This window comes from Cupressus sempervirens, chromosome 5 (genome assembly GCF_028749045.1).
Source record: "Cupressus sempervirens isolate cs-2001-9-10 chromosome 5, ASM2874904v1, whole genome shotgun sequence".
Taxonomy (NCBI): Eukaryota; Viridiplantae; Streptophyta; class Pinopsida; order Cupressales; family Cupressaceae; genus Cupressus; species Cupressus sempervirens.
This window is the reverse complement of record NC_143122.1, coordinates 279,911,773-279,933,131: the sequence shown is the minus strand read 5'-3', so window position 1 is coordinate 279,933,131 and position 21,359 is coordinate 279,911,773. Positions and strand designations below refer to the sequence as shown.

The 21,359-nt window shown below is 35.5% G+C and overlaps 1 protein-coding gene across 9 annotated transcripts in view; it reads left to right on the top strand.

Moving 5' to 3' along the window:
* Positions 1-21,359, top strand: part of LOC149555669 (uncharacterized) — a 247,924-nt gene that overhangs the window by 211,622 nt on the left and 14,943 nt on the right. For all 9 annotated transcript variants that reach the window (XR_016364536.1, XR_016364538.1, XR_016364535.1 and 6 more), the window contains one exon: positions 8,788-8,863. Coding sequence is in view for 3 of the 9 variants with exons in the window: in XM_089829794.1 (XP_089685920.1) it covers positions 8,788-8,863 (76 nt within the window). In the remaining 6 variants the exon portion in view is untranslated. The remainder of the gene's footprint in view (positions 1-8,787; positions 8,864-21,359) is intronic.

The window sequence follows — 21,359 nt, the reverse complement described above, 5'->3', positions numbered from 1 at the left end:
GTCAAACAACTGAAGTATAAAGATTTTTTGATGTTTGAAGGAGTTATATCCTATTGGGGTTACTACATAGTATACCAAAACTAATTTTAAACAATAATTAATTATTAAGCTTGTTAATTGTTAGTTTGGAGGAAGTTCTATATGGGAAGAGACCGTTTATATAGATGACATCAAGGAAAGGATGAGCATTGAAGATTTTACATCTATTTTAATTATTTGAGAGCTTCTCTCAAAATATTCTCGGGATGAACCTGAAATAATCACTTTTTCATTGGAAGATGTGGTCTAACTACTGATGTTATATGCAAGAGTTTAGACCATGGATAGCGTCAAATAGACCATTCAACACTTGTATGGGTTAAATGAGACCAAACATGGAACCATATATGACACAATTGATTGAAGGTGGAATTGAGAACTCCACGAACATATTCATGTTGTTGCCTACAACTTGAATCCCAAGTTCTACTCGAACACTTTAATAGTAGATGTAGAAGTTCAGGTTGGTGTGGACACACGTACTTGGAAATTCGTTCATGATGAACAGCCTCGAGATCTCATACTCGATGAGTTACAAAGCTCTAAGAAGGCTAATGGGCCATAATTTTCTTCACATGATTACAAATGTAGCAGTCCCCCTGCAACCAAGAAAAATATAACATGTGTTTAGCTTTATTGTACCATTTATTTTCACTCATTAACTCTATTAGAATTGTTACCAAACTATAATTTTTTTATCCTTTTAGGTCTATGGTGGAAAGATTATGGTGCTACAACACCTAATCTTCAAAAGCTTGCCATCCAAATATTATCATAACCTCATAATGCTTCTGGTTGCGAGTTTAATTCGAAGGTTTTCAAGGCTATATGTAATGTCCTTGCCTAGTTGTCGTTCTTGCTTGACTTGTTCAAGCCCTAAGGAAAGAAAATCCTTATGGCGATGGGCAAGACAAAGGGACCCTTATTTAGACACTAAGGCCATATGGTCAGGACAACTGAAACACATGGCTAAGGGGTGACGTCTGTATGAGAGTGGAGGGCATATGACTAGATAATGGACCATATAGTGTATGGTGCTGAGAAGTCGCTTGGGCTTACGAGTGTTTGAGGTGGAAGGTGTACGTGATGTGTTTGTTGGTGTATTCTGGTAGCTACAAATTGTATTGTCTATGAAGGAGCTGAATTGTGTGATGTGTGGCACGAATGCTTCATAAGGCCGTATGGTGAGAGGCATGTATGGTGAGGATGTAAGTCATACGAAGGATACATAGACCGTACTAAGAATGCTTTGCCGAAGTTTACTATTGTTCAAGTCAAGATGGTTATTAATGCTAGAATAATAAAAGGTATCATACTCTAGAGATACACAAGAAAGGAATAGTAATTAGTTATTGCCAAAGCCAGTGACCGAAATATGTTTATTTCCAGATAATGAATATTACCACAGCTTCGAACAAGTTCTGAACAAATATAGACTGGAGCAAATATAGATAGTGTCCAAATGAAGATCATCAATAGTTTTGGCACAAAGTGAAATATTAGAGTAATATTTCCAACAATGGACTAGGGTGGCACTGAATCACCAAAGCTGCAAATGAAGACTAGGGAGGATCTTCCATCTCCAAATCTGTGCACAAATTCCTTTAGCCTCCATCTTTCAGAAATACGAATAAGAGTCAAATCCAAATCATGATCATTTACAATGCCTAACCAACTTCATATATAGGCCACCAAGAGTCTTGAAAGTTACAATATGACATGGACCGACAATATGTTATTAATTTATTAATTGGGCCCCCTTTTTATTAATTAATATAATTAATTCAAAGCCCCTTATTATATTATTAACATTCTAGAACTACTTAATTAATTAATTAAATTAAGTTATTACATTAAATATTTTGGGACATCACACTATACACACAAAGAAGTGCAATTAGTTGACTCAGAAGCGCTTGAATGACTTGGTCTATGTGTGGTACAACCTTCGATTGCATGAAAAGAAGGTGCAAGGTCAGACTTCACATGAAGCACTTGACTTGGATGACATCGATCCATTTTTTAGAAGATTGGGTTGCTATTCCTAATGGTGATGATGTGGATGTGGATCCTTTCTTGATTGATGATCCCCAAGATGAGTTCAAGATTGAGGAAAATGACTGCGATGTAGAAGTGGCAACACATGAGGAGGAACACGAGCTTAGTTATCCATTAGAGGCTTCAGTTGAGTCACCTATTGAGGTACTTGTTCAAGATGTTGCAACTACTTCAGCACCACCCTCCTAACGACAACAATCTCATTTGAGATTTAGTTGTAGATGCAGTTTAGGATTTCTAGTTTTCATTAGTATTGAAACTTGAACTTTGGTGTAGTTGTTTCATAGAGTTCGACTTCAATATCTATTGAACTTAATTTTATTTAGATGTTGCACTTGTTTTTTGCTACATTGTAGGGTTTGGACCTTGTTAGGCGGGTTTGGATCCTCAATGGATGTGGATTCACATGTTGTCTGTGGTGGGTTCTCATAGGTCCTACGCTATGATGGGTCCATGTCTTCGCGGACCCTATGAGGACTCGTTGTAGACCTGCCTATTTTTGGGTGAACCTAGTTGGACCCCACAAACCCTTAGGGACCTGTGTGAATCCACGATCCATATGGAAAAAAAGTGAAAAAAAAAACACTTATAGTATTTTTTTAAAAATTATTTTCTTGGTAACCCTAAAAGGATCCTATTAGAATACATAATACTCATTTTGTTTCTCATTTGCTCTCTCATCTAGCTATCTCATTTTGGTGTGTCCATTTTGCAAGTTTCAAGAGAAGGTTCTAAAGATTGATTGTGGGGTCACAAAGCTTTCCAAGAATCAATGTTGAGTGTTCGAGCCTAAAGGTATGCATTTGATCCTTTCTTTTGGTTCTTTGATAACGTGTTTTATGTTTTTGAGTTGTAAATTTTTTTCAAGTTCTTGTATAAGTTCTGGAATATTTTTTTCTCCGTTTTTGTTTTAGATTGCAACAATGAGTAGTTAGAGCTCAATGGGTGGGGAGGGGTCCCAAAAAATTTAAATTGAAAAAAGTTCTTCATTGTGGAAATATACAACAAGAGTTCAACAATGTCCTATAGGGGGGCGGGAAGGATTATATGGAAATGTAAATTTTGTAATTCCCAATATAAAAGCTCTTATTACCGAGTAAAACTTCATTTTCTAAGTCCTGGAGGTAAAGGGATCAATATGTGTGAGAGCTTTGAGATAGAAAATAAAGGGTTGCCAACTTCTTAATTAGCAGCCATGTTAAAAGAACAAGAAGAAGCTGATAGGTTAGTTTCAAGGGGGAAACAAGAAAAATAAAAAAGCGAAGCACCAACACCACCCCCTCAAATAATCACTAGACATCATCCCTTCTTACCTATGGCTTATAGGGATGAAGAAGATGTAGAAACAACCAAATCCACTACCCGCGAGAAAGGCCCATTAGATAGGGCATTTCAAAACGAATTAAGAGAAATCGCTGATATAAAGGTTGGTCATTTCCTCTTTGTGATTGATTTATCTAGTTAGATCACCTTATTGGAGAGAGATGGTGCAAGTAATAAATCGAGCGCCGAATGCTTACCAAAGTCCGGGATATGAAAAGGTGAGAACCATGTTATTACATAGTGAGAGAAAACATGTAGATAACCTTCTCAAACCAATAAGAGGTACTTGGATCCAAATGGGAGTGACTGTTGTTTCTGATGGATGGAAATATTGCAAAAACTATCCATTAATAAATGTGATTGCTGTCTCCCAAAGGGAGCAATGTTTTTGAAGGCGGCTGACTGTGAAGGGGAGGTAAAGGATGCTGAATTTATAGCCCGGATTCTTATTGAATCCATAGAGTCTGCGAGTGTTGATAATGTTGTTCAAGTAGTAATGGGCAATACAAAAGTTTGTAGGGCTGCAGGTGCTTTGCTATAGGCATGATATGATCAAATGTTTTGGATAGCATGCACCATCCACTCCTTAAGTTTGGTGATGAAAATTGGTACCCAAATTAAATGGGTGAAAATTTTATATGAGGGTGAGGAAATCCAAATATTTGTTACAAACCAGCATTTGTCACAAACAATTTTCAGATTCTCCAATTTGGAATTATTGAAGGTAATTTTAAAAGTTTAATTTTAATTTAATTTAGTTTCATTTATCATTTTATTTCATGTTTACATATGTGAATACAATGTTTTTTGTGTTTACATATTTAAAATGTGTTATTAACTTGCAATTAATATGTTTTTAGGTGGCTTGAGATCGGTTTGCTTCACACACAATCGTCCTTAGATGACTTTTGAAGGTGAAAGATGCATTGTCCTATATGGTTATTAGCAACCAATGAGGTGTTTGGAAGCAATCAAATACAAGGGCCCAAAAGGTAAACACAATGATCTTGGATGATGATTGGTGGGCTCGAGTGGATTTCTTACTAGAATTCACCGAGCACATCATGTCAATGCTTTGGTTTTCCGACACTGATGAGCCTTGTTTGGGGGACATCTATGATGCCATGGACACCATGCTAGAGAGAGTGAAATCGGTAAGTGTTAAATAGGTTATACAAATTATACAATCCTCTATCCTTGTTTATTGAAAGATTCTAATTTTTAAATTTTTAATTAACATTACATCAAGATAACTTGCATGAACATCATTTGACATCCGAGGTCATTCATAGGAGAAAGCATGATCTTGAGGACACCTGGTACAAAAAGGTTTGGTTAATTGTTCTTCATCACTGGAACAAGATGAGTACACCTTTTCACGTCTTGGCATATGTACTATTCCCAGGTATTATAGTGCTGAGATACTTGCAATTCCTGATAGATTGCTCCCATCTAGAGATCGTGAGCTTGGTAGTAGGTATAAGAAGGCATTAAGTAGGCTCTTTAGTGATCCTAAGGTGGTATCAAATGTTAGGAGAGAGTTTGCAGAGTTTTTCTCTAGGAAAACCGCAAACTCTGATGCAATTAATGACCAAAGTAGAATGGATGGTATTAGATGGTTGTATGTAAATGGGCAAGACTATATGTACCTCCAACCTCTTGCCATTAAGATCCTATCACAAGTAAGTTTTTTCCTTTTTTATGGCCACTTACCTCAGAATTAATAGTCTTAAATTTATAATGTATTTCTATTTTTCTTAAAAAAATTGTTAGTTGTCTCTCTAGGTTGTGAGCTCATCTGCTGCTAAGTGGAAATGGAGTACATACTCCTTTATCCGCTCAATGAAGTGTAATTGGTTGGGTTCCTAGAAAGAAGAGGACTTGGTATTCATTCACAATAAGTGGCGCCTCCTGTCATGCAAGGTTCCAAAACACAAGAAGGGGTCAAAGGAGTTGTGGGATGTAGCATCCGAGTGTGCTGACTTGGATATGACCATCTAGGATTTAGTTAGAGCTACCTTGTTGGGTGTTGATGATATAACACCATCTGGGGGTAGTGGAACCAGTTTGGGTTCCAATTACGAGGATCTAGATTTAGTTGTAGTCAAGGATGAACCCATTGATCCCTTACTTTTTGATGAACCATTTGACCCTTGAAGGGCATTGATATAACGATAAACTATTAAACACTTATCATTATTATTTTCATTTATCATTATGTTTCAAACTTTGTTATTTGATGAACTAGTCTATGTTTTGAAATTTCATTTTGCAATTCAATAATTTAGTGTATGATTTTCTTGAGAATCGTAAACATAGATTAATTAGCAAGTATTTAATGCTTATCTTTGATATTTCGTATTGGTCAACGATCAAGCAACATATATTCATACTATGAAATGATTTATTTTGCAATTATGCATGTTTTTGTTGCTTTTTTTATTATATAATATGTATGTATGTATATATATTATTGATATATATAATCACAAATCCCTCACATGAACCCAAATGGAATTTTTTTTGCCCAAATCCACGAAGCCAAAGCCGAACCCAGACCTAAATTCAAACCCTTACCTGAACTCAAATCAACATAGGTTTTTTGGTCTATGATTTTATGTTAATTTTCTAAGTTTTGATTGATGTGGATTGAATTGAAAACTTTGATTTTTATATGATGGGAAGCTCAAATTAATATAGGTTCTACAAATTTGGTGTATATGTGTGTTTTTTTAAGAATATTCCCTTGTTCAATAAAAGTGTCGATTAATTGCCAATTTTTTCGCTGAGTTTTTTGTGAGTCCAAGTTTTTCAATTTTTTTGGATTGGCCAAGTTATTGCTAAGTCCAAAGTTTTTAGCAATGATCCCATCTATGCATGAAATAATACTTTCCATGACTTCCAATTATATTAGAAAAATAGTTGGGTAACCCATCTATATTCATAGATGTGGCATATAATTTTTTTTTTGTTACCACTATAGTAATGTAAAATGATCTTTTTTGACTCTTCATGCTCCCACAAAGATAACTCATCAAGAGGTCATCCTCACCCACCAATTGTAGACCCTTGACCAAAAGTTTTTTAGAAGAAATAGAATAAAAGTTGAACAATTAGTAGATGAATTTAGGAGAAACAAAGAGATAATTCCATTTGTTGTCGGGTTCTCTTGAATTGCATGGGGCAGGGCCAAGTATCTTGTGGGTTTTTCATAGAGGTGAACTTGCACCATACTTGAGAAAACCTTGGAGTAGATGTGGTTGATCAGAAATGCAAAACATTTTTGATGAGAATGGCTTTTGGCAACCGGACAAGGATATCGTGTATGTAATTTTCCTTTTTGTCCTCATTTCCATTTCATTTCATCTTGTTTGTTACCATTTGTTTATGTTCATTGTTCATTTTCAAAAGTAAAACTTAAAACTTAAAGCTTAATGTTTCAAGTTTTCAACTTTCACAATGACCACAATTCATAGAACATGTTATTGTTCCCTTAAAAATTGTTGATAGAGGGAAGCTTGCAATGGGATGCATTTACAAGGGTATGGAGAGGGTAAAAGAGGCGGTTAGATCTTTTAATCTAGAGAATTGGGCTAAATATGGTCTTGTATGAGAGGTCATTGATTGACGATGGCACAATATACTTCATAGGCCGATACATGGAACTGCCCATACCTTAATTTGACATTCCAATTTCGCCCATATTTCAAGGCCGATGAAGAGGTGTTGGCTAGGCTCTATGAAGTTGTAGAGAGAATGTCTTTTGATTCATTACTTGGGCCACACATAGTCTGTGAGAAATAATTGTGTAGAAACTCACAAGGAGACTTCTTCTCACAAGACTTATGCAAGAAAAATTAGGCACTATTGATGCTAGGTAAACACCTATTTAGGGCATGGTAAAAAAATTAAAGTGCAAACTTTTCTATTTAAGATTCTATTAGCATTTTGCGTTGATAAATTTTATGTTATAGAATAGATTATACTTTATAGGATTGATTTTTAATTTTTTTTGCTTTAGATGAATGGTACTTAGGTGCCAAATCTACAGGGATAGTTTGTATCTTGAGCCGACCATGTAGTGCTTTAAAATGCAAGTGCAATTGGAGCATGTTCAAGAATATACACTTGAGAAAGTGCAACAAGCTGGTAGTGAAAAGGTTGAATGATCTAGTGTTTTACAAGTTTCGCCTCTATCACAAACCGATTTTGGGTGCTGACACATCTCCTATCATTTTAGAGGAGGTTGATGAACACTGAGGTTGATGAACATGTCTTCAATGATGAAGACTTGGAATGGTTTGATCAGGTGGATTGAGAGGTAGAGGTAGTAGTGATGACAGAGGAGGAAGGTAGAGCATGAGTAGACCCATTGGAGGACCCTAATTGTGGAGAGGATGTGAATGTCATTGAGGTTGAGCTTGAGACACAGGCATAGATCATGACTGTAGAATCTTCCCAGACCTATACTAGGCATACACAGAGGAAGGTTGCAAGGTCGATTGGTCGTTGATATAGGCTACTCTAAGCCTTAGTGTTATAAGCTTTAGCTTTTATTTTGGTGTATGTTTTGAGCTTTTGATTCCATGGATTTCATATTCCATGAACATTGTAGAAATTCAACAGTGACCCTATTTATATTGGTTATTACTAATGTGCTATTTAGTTTAAGTTATTTCCTTTAGAAATTCACATTAAAACTAATGTGATCATGTAACTTTGTGTATGTGTGCAAGTTAGCTTTTGTTTATCTCAGTTATTGTCTTTAAGGTTAATTTGTTAAACGATATACAAAGTCTTTAGATATCTGTGAATTTTTTGGGTTTTTCAATTTGCGGAGTCCTTGTTGAGTATTTGCCCTATTTGGGCACCAAGTCCGAGTCTGAGTCTAAAATCAGCTTTCTACGAGCTGAATATGTCTTTTAACACTGATTTGTATTGACTTAGGACCATTCAAGAACCTTTTCCTTTGGTACAACAATTGCATTTTCCAATAAATCTTCAACATATACAAAAACTTTATTTTTGTTGGGGAATTTCTCTATACACCATGCATTAGTCACAATCATTTTTTTATTACAAAAACTCTCTTCACAATATGCATTTAGTTTGAAAAATGTCTAGGATGTATCTAGATATTTGTAAATGATGGGTAGAATTGTACAATAAAATGTAAGATGTCTCACGTGAATATTTCTTAATCTTTCTTAGTTTGATTTCAGTAGACTTGATACTAATATTGAAAACGCTAGGTTTTGTACCTCTAAAACTCACACACTTAAACGATTGTTAAAATTTCATTTACTTCTTTTTCTCTACTTTACAATAAAATTATTAATAATCCAACTATTGATATTTATGTTTCAGGAAGGTGTGCTAGAAAAACTAGTTTGTGAGATACATTCTTACCATGGAGAGATTGTCATCCTCACTTTAGGAGCAGGTATTTTTAATTTTGCTACCTTGTCTCTATATATTTTTCTTAAGGTGTAAAAGTTATTGAGAAAGAAGTAACTCTTTTGCTTAAAATAGAAATTGTTGTGTTATGAATATCAAATTAATTTTAAAGCAATCAATTCCTTTTCTGAGATCCATTACTAAACATAAAATGGTGGAATATATTCAAAATAACATGTTTTAACATAGTTTTCTCATTCAAAGTGTGCATGCACTCTGAAATTCATGCATTGTCCTTGTGTACTGTAGTTTATCAGGCCCGTCTACCGAACACATAAATCATCATTGATGCTCTTCTGCATGGTTCTTAAAGATCTGTTAAAATTTGATCGAATTTAGAACCTAGCCAACACCTCTTCATCGGCCTTGAAATATGGGCGAAATTGGAATGTCAAATTAAGGTATGGGCAGTTCCATGTATCGGCCTATGAAGTATATTGTGCCATTGTCAATCAATGACCTCTCATACAAGACCGTATTTAGCCCAGTTCTCTAGATTAGAAGATCTAACGGCCTCTTTTACCCTCTCCATACCCTCATATATGCATCCCATTGCAAGCTTCCCTCCATCAGCAATTTGCAGGGGAACAATAACATGTTCTATGAACTGTGGTCATTGTGAAAGTTGAAAACTTGAAACATTAAGCTTTAAGTTTTTAAGTTTTACTTTTGAAAATGAACAATGAACATAAACAAATGTTAACAAACAAGATGAAATGAAATGGAAATGAGGACAAAAAGGAAAATTACATACATGATATCCTTGTCCGGTTGCCAAAAGCCATTCTCATCAAAAATATTTTTCATTTCTGATCAACCACATCTACTCCAAGGTTTTCTCAAGTATGGTGCAAGTTCACCTCTATGAAAAACCCAAAAGGTTCTGGATTTCAAGGTTTCCAAAGATTTATTTCTCCCCTCGTTCTTGAAGGAAATTCTTCAATGGTGGCCATCATTTGTCCTTCTGTTCCAGCAACTATATTGGCCTGGAGCTGTAGAAAACATTTTTCCTAATACAGGGTCTGGAAAAAACTGTACAGTGATTTGCTGACTGAGGGCTCATATGCTATATTCAATACCCTATGTGGTGTTTACGGCTTGAGTTTTGGATGCAAATCTCCAATTCCAATGTATATCCATCTGTTCTTGGTTGTGAAATAGGAAACCTTGTAGATAATTGCACTTGGACTGATTCCAAGGATATGAATTCCAGTTCAAAGTCTGGACAAATCAAGCTGCTTGAGGATAGAAATCTGAGTGTCTGATACTTGAAAGGTTGGGAATAGAAGGTGAAGGACTTATAATGTAAGGCAACAATTTTTTTAAGCTAGCCGTGGACTGGTCTTGTGTATGAGATTAAAGGTAGAGGTGGGAGTTGGGCTTTGACATTGCTGTGAGAGAAGCTGGCTAAAATTTAGCAATAAGGAATTGTAACACCTGAGACTTTCTTGCAGTAAAAACTTGATTGTTATGTATAAAAAGTATGTGGGGGTTAAGGAGACCTGTTCACCATCAACCTTGATTATGGCTTGAACAGAACATTGGTTAGAAGCCATCTCTTTATGCGCAGGTGCTCTGCTGTTTCTTAGTTGAGAGTTACATGTGGTGGCATTTTATAAACTTTTTTTTCTTTTTATGTGATGCAAGTTGCTTGGATTCCAGATCACATTTACATGCTAGTTACATCAAATGTGATCGATCTTGAGATCCCATGTGTCATGAAGGTCCAATTTAAGGTAGAACCCACTGGAGTGCCCTGTCAACTTGGGACACAATGATTGCAGACTTGTGATTATCTTTAATAGCTAGTCCACCAATCTTGGATTCTGAGGTGCCATGAACTTCAGCCTTGATTGATAATCCACGAGGGGTTCTTTTAACTTGGGCCTCAAGGCTTGCAGGATTATTTGATCAATCTCAAATATATGTTAGTTGACTTGAATGCTTTATTATTCTTTTCATATAATATTTAAGCCATTTGATTGTGAGGTTAGTGGATTCTAGGATTGGAGAGGAACAACTTACTGTGAGAGATGATTCCCCGAGTCATTTATAGATTTTCACTGTTCTGATGCTCAGTTGTGGACGAACAGTTTCTCTTGTGTTGAAAATTTCCTAAAAGCAGTCAAAAGATAAAGTGAAGTCAAAGGAAATCATGTGAAGCACAAGTGCTGTTAAATGAAACCAGATTGGAATTGACAAGGCAAATAATGGTGAACTACCTTTGTAATAGAGGTGCACTGTAATGCCTAGGAATGGTAGATTGGGATTTGGAAGGTTGTAAGTCAAGCCAATGAGAATATATTTTATTTTAATTGTATTAAACAGTAAACCATCCAGGTCATCAAAATATGACTAATTTTAGTGTAATACCCAAAGCTTCTCAATTCTTGAATAAACTCTGTATACAGTACAAAATATGGAGCCATTTTGCAGATCTAATATGCTCGAGAATTTGTGAGTGTTAATCTAACTTTCAATCTTGAACAGAGACTTTCTCCTGAGTAATGAAGGGGACTTAATAAATAACATGAAAACATAGATGCTACTAACTGATTTCCAAGAATTCCAAGGCCGTGACAATGTGTTGGGAGAGTGGGTGTGCACTCTTAAGGTAAAAGATGTCTTGCAACTCTTTGTTGAAGCCGAACAAGTCAAGTGCAATGCTCATTGAAATGTGTAATGTCCCAAACTATTTTTTAAAAAATCTTTACGAATTTTTGATGAAATGCATAAATCTTTACACTATTTGATCACAGAATTTTCGATGCCAACCTACAGTGACATGGGGGACCATCTCTCTCACAGTAAGTTGGATAGACCTAAATGAATGCAGCTTTGTAAATGAAATCGATAATTAATGATGTGGTGGCATAGTGATGTAGACTTCGAATTTAAGTTAGAAATTACAAATGAAATAGAGAATCTAATATCTCGGTGGCATAGTCATCCAGACTCACAAATCTTATCTGAACTAGCAGAGAACCATCTAGTTTATACAATGTAGGAACTTTGATTCCTTGGCTTCAAGCGCACACAAATATATATTGCTCGAAATAGGAATGAAATCTCAAGTTTTCCAAACAATGTTTTTGGGTATAAAAGAAACAATCTTGACTGAAGCTATTTGTAATCAATTGTATCAGCTAGGGTATGATCTGAAATGACAAAGAAATGGTTAAAATCATTAATGAACTAAACTGTAACTTCTGAAATGATTAGTGGCAGAAAATAACTCAGGCGGTTGCTCAAAATATTGAAAATAATGCTCAGAACTAGAACAATACCTTTAAGAAAATGCGAGACTCGTTACAACTCTCAACAAATGCTTTAAACTGTCAAGAAATTACTTGAAATGAATTGGTTGTCATCAACATCCCAAATATACCCTCTGGAATGTAGTGTTTCACCTCAATGATGTATGACCAGGTCTAGGAAGTGAAAGAACTTGGAGAAAGGATTAATTGTAATGTCCCCTTTGTGAAACAGGATTAATAATAAAGAATAAGAATAAAATTAAAATATAAATAAATAATAATAAAATAAAATATAATATAATTAAAAGCTAATTAAATTAATGAAAGGTCGAGAGATACATAATGAAGAGTTGTGAGCCCCCCAACATAAGATACGAAATAGTGGAGAGTTGATTTGAAAGGTGATATGGAGGAAGATAGAAAGTGGAGAACCGTATTAACTAAATAGAATTTAATGGAAGAAGAAATTAATTTGAAGAAAATAAGCAAGTGACTATATCAAAGAGCTTAAATGTTGAAATTTTTGTGACTATTTTGAAGAGGGGTAATTGTGAAAGTTCATGACCATTGCAAAGAGTAGACCATTGGGAGTTATTAAGGGGAGGAGATTTCATTTGAGGACATCCAAGGGAGACCAATTTGGGGAATAATATATTATTCTCAAAGGCAATAATAAAAATTGCCGTCTCAATCCTTATGAATGTCAATGATCTTTCTACCAATAAAGTAGAAAGGAGGATCCAAGAATTTGAAGGGATACATTGTGCTTTGAATGAATGGATAAATAATCAAGATTTAATCAACAATTAATACTCATTAAGGGGAAATCAAAGTACAAGGCATGTGTACAATTAATACATCCAATAGATATTTTATCAACAAATACAATCAAGGATTATTTAATTTAGCACAAAGAACACACAAAAGGACTAAGATCGATTCATAAAGTTTGATCAACATTTGCATCGATAAAGTTATCTTTAGATAAGTAGGTTGATACTATATTAGGTCAACCATCTTTAGCATCCTTCTTAAAAGTAATTGTGGTATAATTATATCAATGTGCTTATTGATAATAAATGATGCTTAAATGAATGCTCAAAGTAGAATATGAATTGTGCTTGATTTTTTGCAACCCATCTCATAGGAAGGGCCTAAGGTGTAAGAGAAGGGTTGCGAGGGCTCAGTGAGGATGTCTTTCTAGTAGGATTGTTGCAACCAAGGACAAGAGGCTACTCACTATGATATGTAATTTTTTACAACCTCCACCTGAAGCTATAAGATGCTAATAGAGAACAATTATGCACATTGTCAATAATTTCCATAGTTTGAAATATGGGTCAATGAGTTTGACTCAAAAATCACACAGTTAAATCCTGATATTCACATCACAATTTGACTTGCTGTGGAAATTATCTCCTACTTATCAATTGATGAGCTTAAGGGGCTTTCTAATGAATGGTTCATAAGGCACAACACTTGGTGAAGGTTTTGCAAATGGGGTTGCAAGCTTTGGGTTTAACTATGGAGGAAACTCCGTAGTTAAGCGCGCTCAGGCTAGAGTAGTACTGGGATGGGTGACCTCCCGGGAAGTCCTGGTGCTTCACCCCTGTGAGCATCACCTAGATCCAATGAGTGCTAAGTGTTCCATTTATTCTCATGAGAGATGGATTCATGTTGAATCACTACTCATGAAATATGGGTCAATGAGTTTGACTCAAAAATCACACAGTTAAATCCTGATATTCACATCACAATTTGACTTGCTGTGGAAATTATCTCCTACTTATCAATTGATGAGCTTAAGGGGCTTTCTAATGAATGGTTCATAAGGCACAACACTTGGTGAAGGTTTTGCAAATGGGGTTGCAAGCTTTGGGTTTAACTATGGAGGAAACTCCGTAGTTAAGCGCGCTTAGGCTGGAGTAATACTGGGATGGGTGACCTCCTGGGAAGTCCCGGTGCTTCACCCTTGTGAGCATCACCTAGATCCAATGAGTGCTAAGTGTTCCATTGATTCTCATGAGAGATGGATTCATGTTGAATCACTACTCATGAAATATGGGTCAATGAGTTTGACTCAAAAATCACACAGTTAAATCTTGATATTCACATCACAATTTGACTTGCTATGGAAATTATCTCCTACTTATCAATTGATGAGCTTAAGGGGCTTTCTAATGAATGGTTCATAAGGCACAACACTTGGTGAAGGTTTTGCAAATGGGGTTGCAAGCTTTGGGTTTAACTATGGAGGAAACTCCGTAGTTAAGCGCGCTCAGGCTGGAGTAGTACTGGGATGGATGACCTCCCGGGAAGTCCCGGTGCTTCACCCCTGTGAGCATCACCTAGATCCAATGAGTGCTAAGTGTTCCATTTATTCTCATGAGAGATGGATTCATGTTGAATCACTACTCATGAAATATGGGTCAATGAGTTTGACTCAAAAATCACACAGTTAAATCCTGATATTCACATCACAATATAATTATTGTCAATACGATAATTATATTAAGTATTATACTAATCGAAAACATAATTATTATATAATAATTATATTAAGATCATGAGCTCATAACACAACGATTGTTTCAAGCCCTTGTGATAGGGAGGTTCAAAGTTTGAACCACGAGAATTGCACTCAAGCTAGATGGTGCATTATGGGCACAAGAGTTAGAAGGAATTGTTGTTCAACATAAGTACATGGTTCAAATCTCACAGGAATTGCACTTGAGTTAACTTTTGTAAGTTGGGGACCAGAGTTACAAGGAGTCATCGTTCAACACAATAGTTAGTGGAATATGAAGGAATCATTGATTAGGAAGTGCACTTTGTCGAATAATTGTTGATGAAGATGAAGATATTTGTGTTCACATCGATCCAACTGTCAGATCCTCGTTAGGCTTGGAGTGCTTGTAAAACTTGTGCTAGATCCATGTTGGGTGTGTCTCTCTTGTGCCCCTCGGGCTTGGTATCTCTATTGGGCTTCCATGCTTGTGGGTCTAGGGTGTTGGCTTGAAGGGGATGAGGTCCTCTAGATTTGTGGCCTCATTGGTTCATAGCTCCAGTCAAAAGCAAATTGTTGTCGATCAAAATAATAATAATAATAAATTATACGATAAATATTATATAAATAATTACATTATATTATAGAATAGTATAATAATAATTATATTATAATATATAATTACATAAATACTAATAATTATATAATTATATAATAATAATAATATATATGATTGAAAAAGTGGTGTCCCTTGGTGATGGGGCTCCACCCACATATATTAAGGAAGAATAAGTCTTCCTCGAGGAAATCAATTGAAATATAAATACACACATTCAAAATTAACACAGATAAGAACTACATATGCTAGGAAGTAAATCGAGGAGCCTTAGCACTAAACACATTGAAGAACACAAAATATAAAGAGTAAGAATACAATTACTTGTTTAATATGGGACAAAACTACAAACAAAGTTTGCCAAATTGTTAAGATGTATGCAAAACTTGGATTGGTTGTAATGCCCCACCCAAAGACCCTTGGAATAACGATAAATATAAACCAAGATAATTTTTTTTTAACAAGTATGGATTCACATGACATACAAAATACGAGGATCACAAAGATCGCAGCGGAAGACGAAACAAACATCCAAACACCAACGGATCTTCAAATGCCACTACTGACCGAAACACAAACCATGGAAGGATGCAAACGATTTCAAATCCAAAAACATGTCGAATTCAAAATGCAATTCCAAGGTATTCGAGAACACCGTAAAGAGTATCCAAAACACCTCCAAAAAACTTCCGAACAAACCAAAAAGTGCCTGTTGTTCGCCTGGATAGGTTTTTCCAAAACCTAGGCAATAGAATAAAATAGCACAGTGCGATACTTTCCAGTATCGTATGACCTTTCTTATGAAGGCGTGTGATACAATCAGGATTTGGGCGACGCTTCTCAAGGTGTGTGATACTTTACAAGTATTGTATGAACTTTCTCTAATGGATGTGCAATACAACAAAGTGTCACACGATATAGTTTCTAAGGGCGTGCAATACTTTCTAGTATTGCACGATTCTTCTTCTTTGGCTGTGTGATACTTTAAAGTATCACCCAGTGCTGATGCATTGTTGCCCAAAAACAACAATAAATACTTTAAGGAAAAAATAAGGGATAAAATAGGAAATCAAAACCTTCGAAGTGAGGAGCACCGGATCCATAGTTGAAGCATAAACACTCGAAATAGTAACTGCATCTAACTATCTAATAAACAATAACAAAAGTGCTAAAGGTAACATCGCAGTGTATTGAAATAACATTGCAATGAATTGAATAATCAAATTAAATGTGTGGTTCCTTCCAATCGTAATAGCATCATGAAACCTCAAAGGTCCTAGCCATCCCCCATGCATAACATCCCAAACTCCCAACTTGATGTAGGAGCATCTTGGGTTGCCTTATTATCCTAATCTTTTTTGTTCATTCTGTATGTTGATGCCGAGTTACTGTAGCTCAAATGGATGCTAAGTTACTGTAGCTCTAGTGGATGCCGAGATGCTATAGTTCTAGTGGATGCCGAGTTGTTGTAGCAACCTAGTGTTGACCGAGTGTTCCTTCATGTGCCAAGTGAATCTGTTGGTGCCGAGTGTTACTGTTGATGCCGAGTGTTCTTGTTGGTGTCAAGTGTTAGTATTAGTCTTGGTCCTTCTTTGAATGAGTTGTTTGTGTTTGGTTCCAATTTGGGCCAACCTTGCACGTATTTAATTTTGGTATTAGTAGTTAATATTTGATGTGAGCTAACTTGTGGCTGTGCATGCATTTAATGCAAGGTTTAATTTTCTGATAGGCTGACTTGTGGCCACACAAGTATTTAACGAGGTTTAGGATTGAGATTTTAGGTAGAACTTAGACGATGTGAAAGTTGGAAGCATGTGTCTAGAAATTTGAATTGAAGCTGGATTGTGGATTTGAATGTATTTTGTATCTGGCCGTAACCCAGAAGGCCTTACAACTGGGCATGTATGCTAATTATTTGCTGACTCAATAAAAGTGTTTGCTCTTCCTCCTCTGATGGTTGTTCTTTGTGTTGTGTTAACTCTAGCAAGGTGGATTGGATAGATGTGTGTACGTTTGGCCCTAGTTATTCATCCCTCCCTTCGTCAGGTGGTATTAGAGCTTGAGGTTCATCCTTGTGGTGATTGGATCATGTATGACCTTGAGTGAATTGGGTTGTAGGGTTGCAGATCTGCAGATTTGACCTATAACTTGTAGAGGGTTATGATTATATAGGAACTTGATTTATAAAGATGGTTCGAGGTAGAGGAAATGCTAATAATGCAATATTAGATACATTGAGACAAATTGTAGCCAGATTAGATGTTGTACAGACAACCTAGAGGAGAGGAGCACATCTTGATGGTGTAAGTGATGATGAAGTAGTAGCATCAAACCCTAATCCAGAACTTGAAGAAGACCAAGATGAAGCAAGGTTGTTGAGAGTGTTATTTCGGGAAAATTCAAAGCCTGTTGTAGAAGTGGTTCCTTATGATAGAAAATTGGACACAAATGTTGTGTTGGATTGGATTTCTAATATGGAGAAGTTCTTTGAGTATGAAAATACTTTTGATAATAGGATGATGAAAATTGTTGTTATAAGGTTAAAGGGTCATGCCTCACTATGGTGGGAGAATTTGCAAACTGATAGACAAAGGAGAGGAAAGGAAAAGATTAAGACCTCACCAAAGATGGTAAACAAAGTAAAGAAGAAATTCCTTCCTACTGATTACCAAGTTAGCTTGTTGAGAAAGATGCAAAATTTGAGGCAAAGAGACATGAGTGTGAAGGAGTATACTGAGGAATTCTATAGGTTGGACATCAGATCTGGACATGTAGATGATGATGTTCAGAAAATTGCAAGGTACATAAATGGATTGAGATCTCGAATTCAAGATGAAATAAGTTTTGTGAAGTTAGAAAGTCTGGAAGAAGCATACCAATATGCCTTGAAGGTTGAGGAGATCTTGACAATGAAGCATGAACAAAGATAGAGAGGTAGAGGTGGTAGATTCCAGAGAGGTAGAGGTAGATGTGGTGAAGGTGGTAGATTTGATAATTCTATACAAGATAAGGGCAAATCTAAATGGAAGAATGATGACAAAGGAAAAACTGAATGGAAATGTGGTAATTCTTATCAAGAAGGTACTAATTCTTATTGAGGAAGAGGTAATTCTTGTTCTAGAGGTGGTTTTCATGGTAATTGTTTCAAATATGGTAAAGAGGGACATAGATCTTTTGAATGTAAATCCTTTGAAAGAGGGCAAGGTAACATAAATGTTGTGATTCGAGGAGATGATGAGGGTTCATCAAGTGGACTTGGGGCTGGAGAAAATCTAACGGTGAGAAGAACCTTATGTAATAAGGGAAGTGATGAGGAACCTATTTTAAGGAGAAGTCTTTTCAAGACCAGATGTAAGATGGCTGGAAAATGTTGCATGGTGATCATTGACAGTGGAAGTTCTACAAATTTGGCATCAGAAGAGTTGGTTACAAAGTTGCAACTGTAGAGGCTAAAGCATCCTAAACCCTATCATGTTTCATGGATCAAAGATGAGCATAAGATATTGTTAAGTGAGCAATGCCTTGTGAAGTTCAAGACTTGACATTACTTTGATGAAGTTCTGTGTAATATTATGCAATTGGATAGATATGCTATACATGATGGAAAATTGAATGAATATACTCTTTGGGTGAATGGGAAGAAACCAATATTGTTGCCTTTGATTAAAAGTCCAGATGAGGTTAATTGTACTACTGTAAAAATTTGCATGGTTAATGGGAAACAATTTGAAAAGGAAGTTTAAAAGAATCAAGTTTGTTTTTCTATAATTTTGAGGAGACTGAGTTGTGTCAATAGTAACCAAGTGCCAGTTAGTGGTGACTAAGTGATAGTTGGTAGTATTGACTGAGTACTAGAAGAAATTGCAGAATTGTTGAATGAGTATAAAGAGATTGTTGCAAAGGATATACTTGATGGTTTACCTCCAATGAGAAGTATAAGTCATTGTATGGGTCTAATTCCAAGAGCTAGTTTGCTGAACAAAGCATCGTATAGATTGACACCTATAGAGAATGAAGAACTTAACAGACAAGTGCATGAATTGTTGCATAAAGGTTTGATTAGAGAAAGTTTGAGTCCATGTGTTGTACCTATTGTATTAGCACCTAAGAAGAATGGAGAATGGAGAATGTGTACTGATTCCAGAGCTATTAACAAGATCATTGTGAAATATAAGTTTCTGATGCTGAGGATGAATGACATAATGGATTGTTTGAGTGGAGCAAAGCATTTTACCAAGATTGATTTGAAGAGTGGCTATCATCAGATCAGAATTAGAGAAGGTGATGAATGGAAGACTGTTTGTAAGAGAAAAAATTATTTGTATAAATGGTTGGTTATGCCTTTTGGTTTGACTAATGCACCTAGTACTTTCATGAGGTTGTTGAATGAAGTTCTGAAAAGATTTTTGGGTAAGTTTGTGATTGTTTATTTGGATAACATTCTGATATTCAGTAAGACTAAGGAATAACATTTTGAGCATGTTAGACAAGTATTGCAGAGATTGAAAGAGGAGAAGTTGATGATTAATTTGAAAAAGTGTTCTTTTATGCAAGAAGATATTGTATATTTGAGATTTGTGATTTAAGCTAATGGTTTGAAGATGGATTTTGAGAAGGTAAAAGCAATTTTGGAATGGCCTACACTTGAGAATGTTGGTGAGGTAGGATCATTTCGTGGTTTGGCTAGTTTCTACAAAAATGTCATAAGAAATTTTAGTTCTGTTTTAATGCTATGACTGAGACAATGAGAGGAGATAAAAAGGAATTTAAGTGGACACATGGAGGTAATAAGAGTTTTGAGACTTCGAAACAAAAAGTTGCTGAGTTACCTATCTTGGTTTTGCCTAATTTCAATAAGTTAATTTAAGTTGAATGTGATGCGAGTGGTATTGGAATAGGAGTTGTATTAACTCAAGAAGGTAAACCTGTTGCTTTCTTTAGTGAAAAGTTGAACGATGCCAAAAGGAAGTATTTTATGTATGATCAAGAGTTTTATGCTATTGTTCAAGCATTAAAGAAGTGGAGACATTATTTGATTCCTATGGAGTTTGTGTTGTATACCGATCATAAAACTTTACAATACTTGGGAAGTCAACATAAATCGAACTAGAGACATATGAAGTGGGTTGAGTACTTGCAAAATTTCACATTTGTCATTAAGCATAAGAGTGGAGTTACTAATAGAGTTGTTGATGCATTAAGCAGAAGGTGTTTTTTATTGGTTGAGATGAAGGTTGAAGTTCTTGGTTTTGAAGACATGACAGAGTTGTATGATACTGATTAAGATTTTTTTGAGGTGTGGAGAGAGTGTAGAGCACACAATATAACAGATCACATAAGTAAGCATGCTGAGTATTTTATTCAAGAAAGTATGTTGTTGAAATGTATTCAATTGTGTATTCCTAAAAGTTCTATGAGGTTGAATTTGATTAAGGAAAAACATAGTGGTGGATTGGCTGGACATTTTGGAATTGATAAGATGTTGAGTTTGCTGAAGGATAAGTATTATTTTCCACAAATGTATAAAGATGTTCATAAATTTGTGAAAAGTTGTGGAGTTTGTCAAGTTGCAAAAGGAGCAAGTCAAAATAATGGTTTCTATACACCTATTACTGTTCCTAAGAAACCTTGGAGTGACATTAGTATGGATTTTGTTCTTGGATTGCTTAAGACAGTGAAGGGGTATGATTCTATATTTGTTGTGGTGGATAGATTTTCTAAGATGACTCATTTCATACCATGTAAAAAGACATTAGATGCTAAGCATGTTGTTGAACTTTTCTTTAAAGAGATTGTGAGATTGCATGGATTACCAAGAAGTATTATTTTTGACAGAGACAGTAAGTTTGTTAGTTATTTTTGGAAGACTTTGTGGAAGAAGATGGGTGCTGAGTTGAAATTTAGTTCTACATTCCATCCACAAACAAATGGACAGACAGGGGTTGTGAATAGAAGCTTGGGTAATTTACCAAGATGTTTAGTGGGAGATAAGTCAAGTAATTGGGAAGTAGTGTTGGCGCAAGTTGAGTTTGCATATAATAATTCTGTGTATGATAGGATTACAAGAAAAAAAACCTTTTGAGATTGTTACTAGAATGCAGCC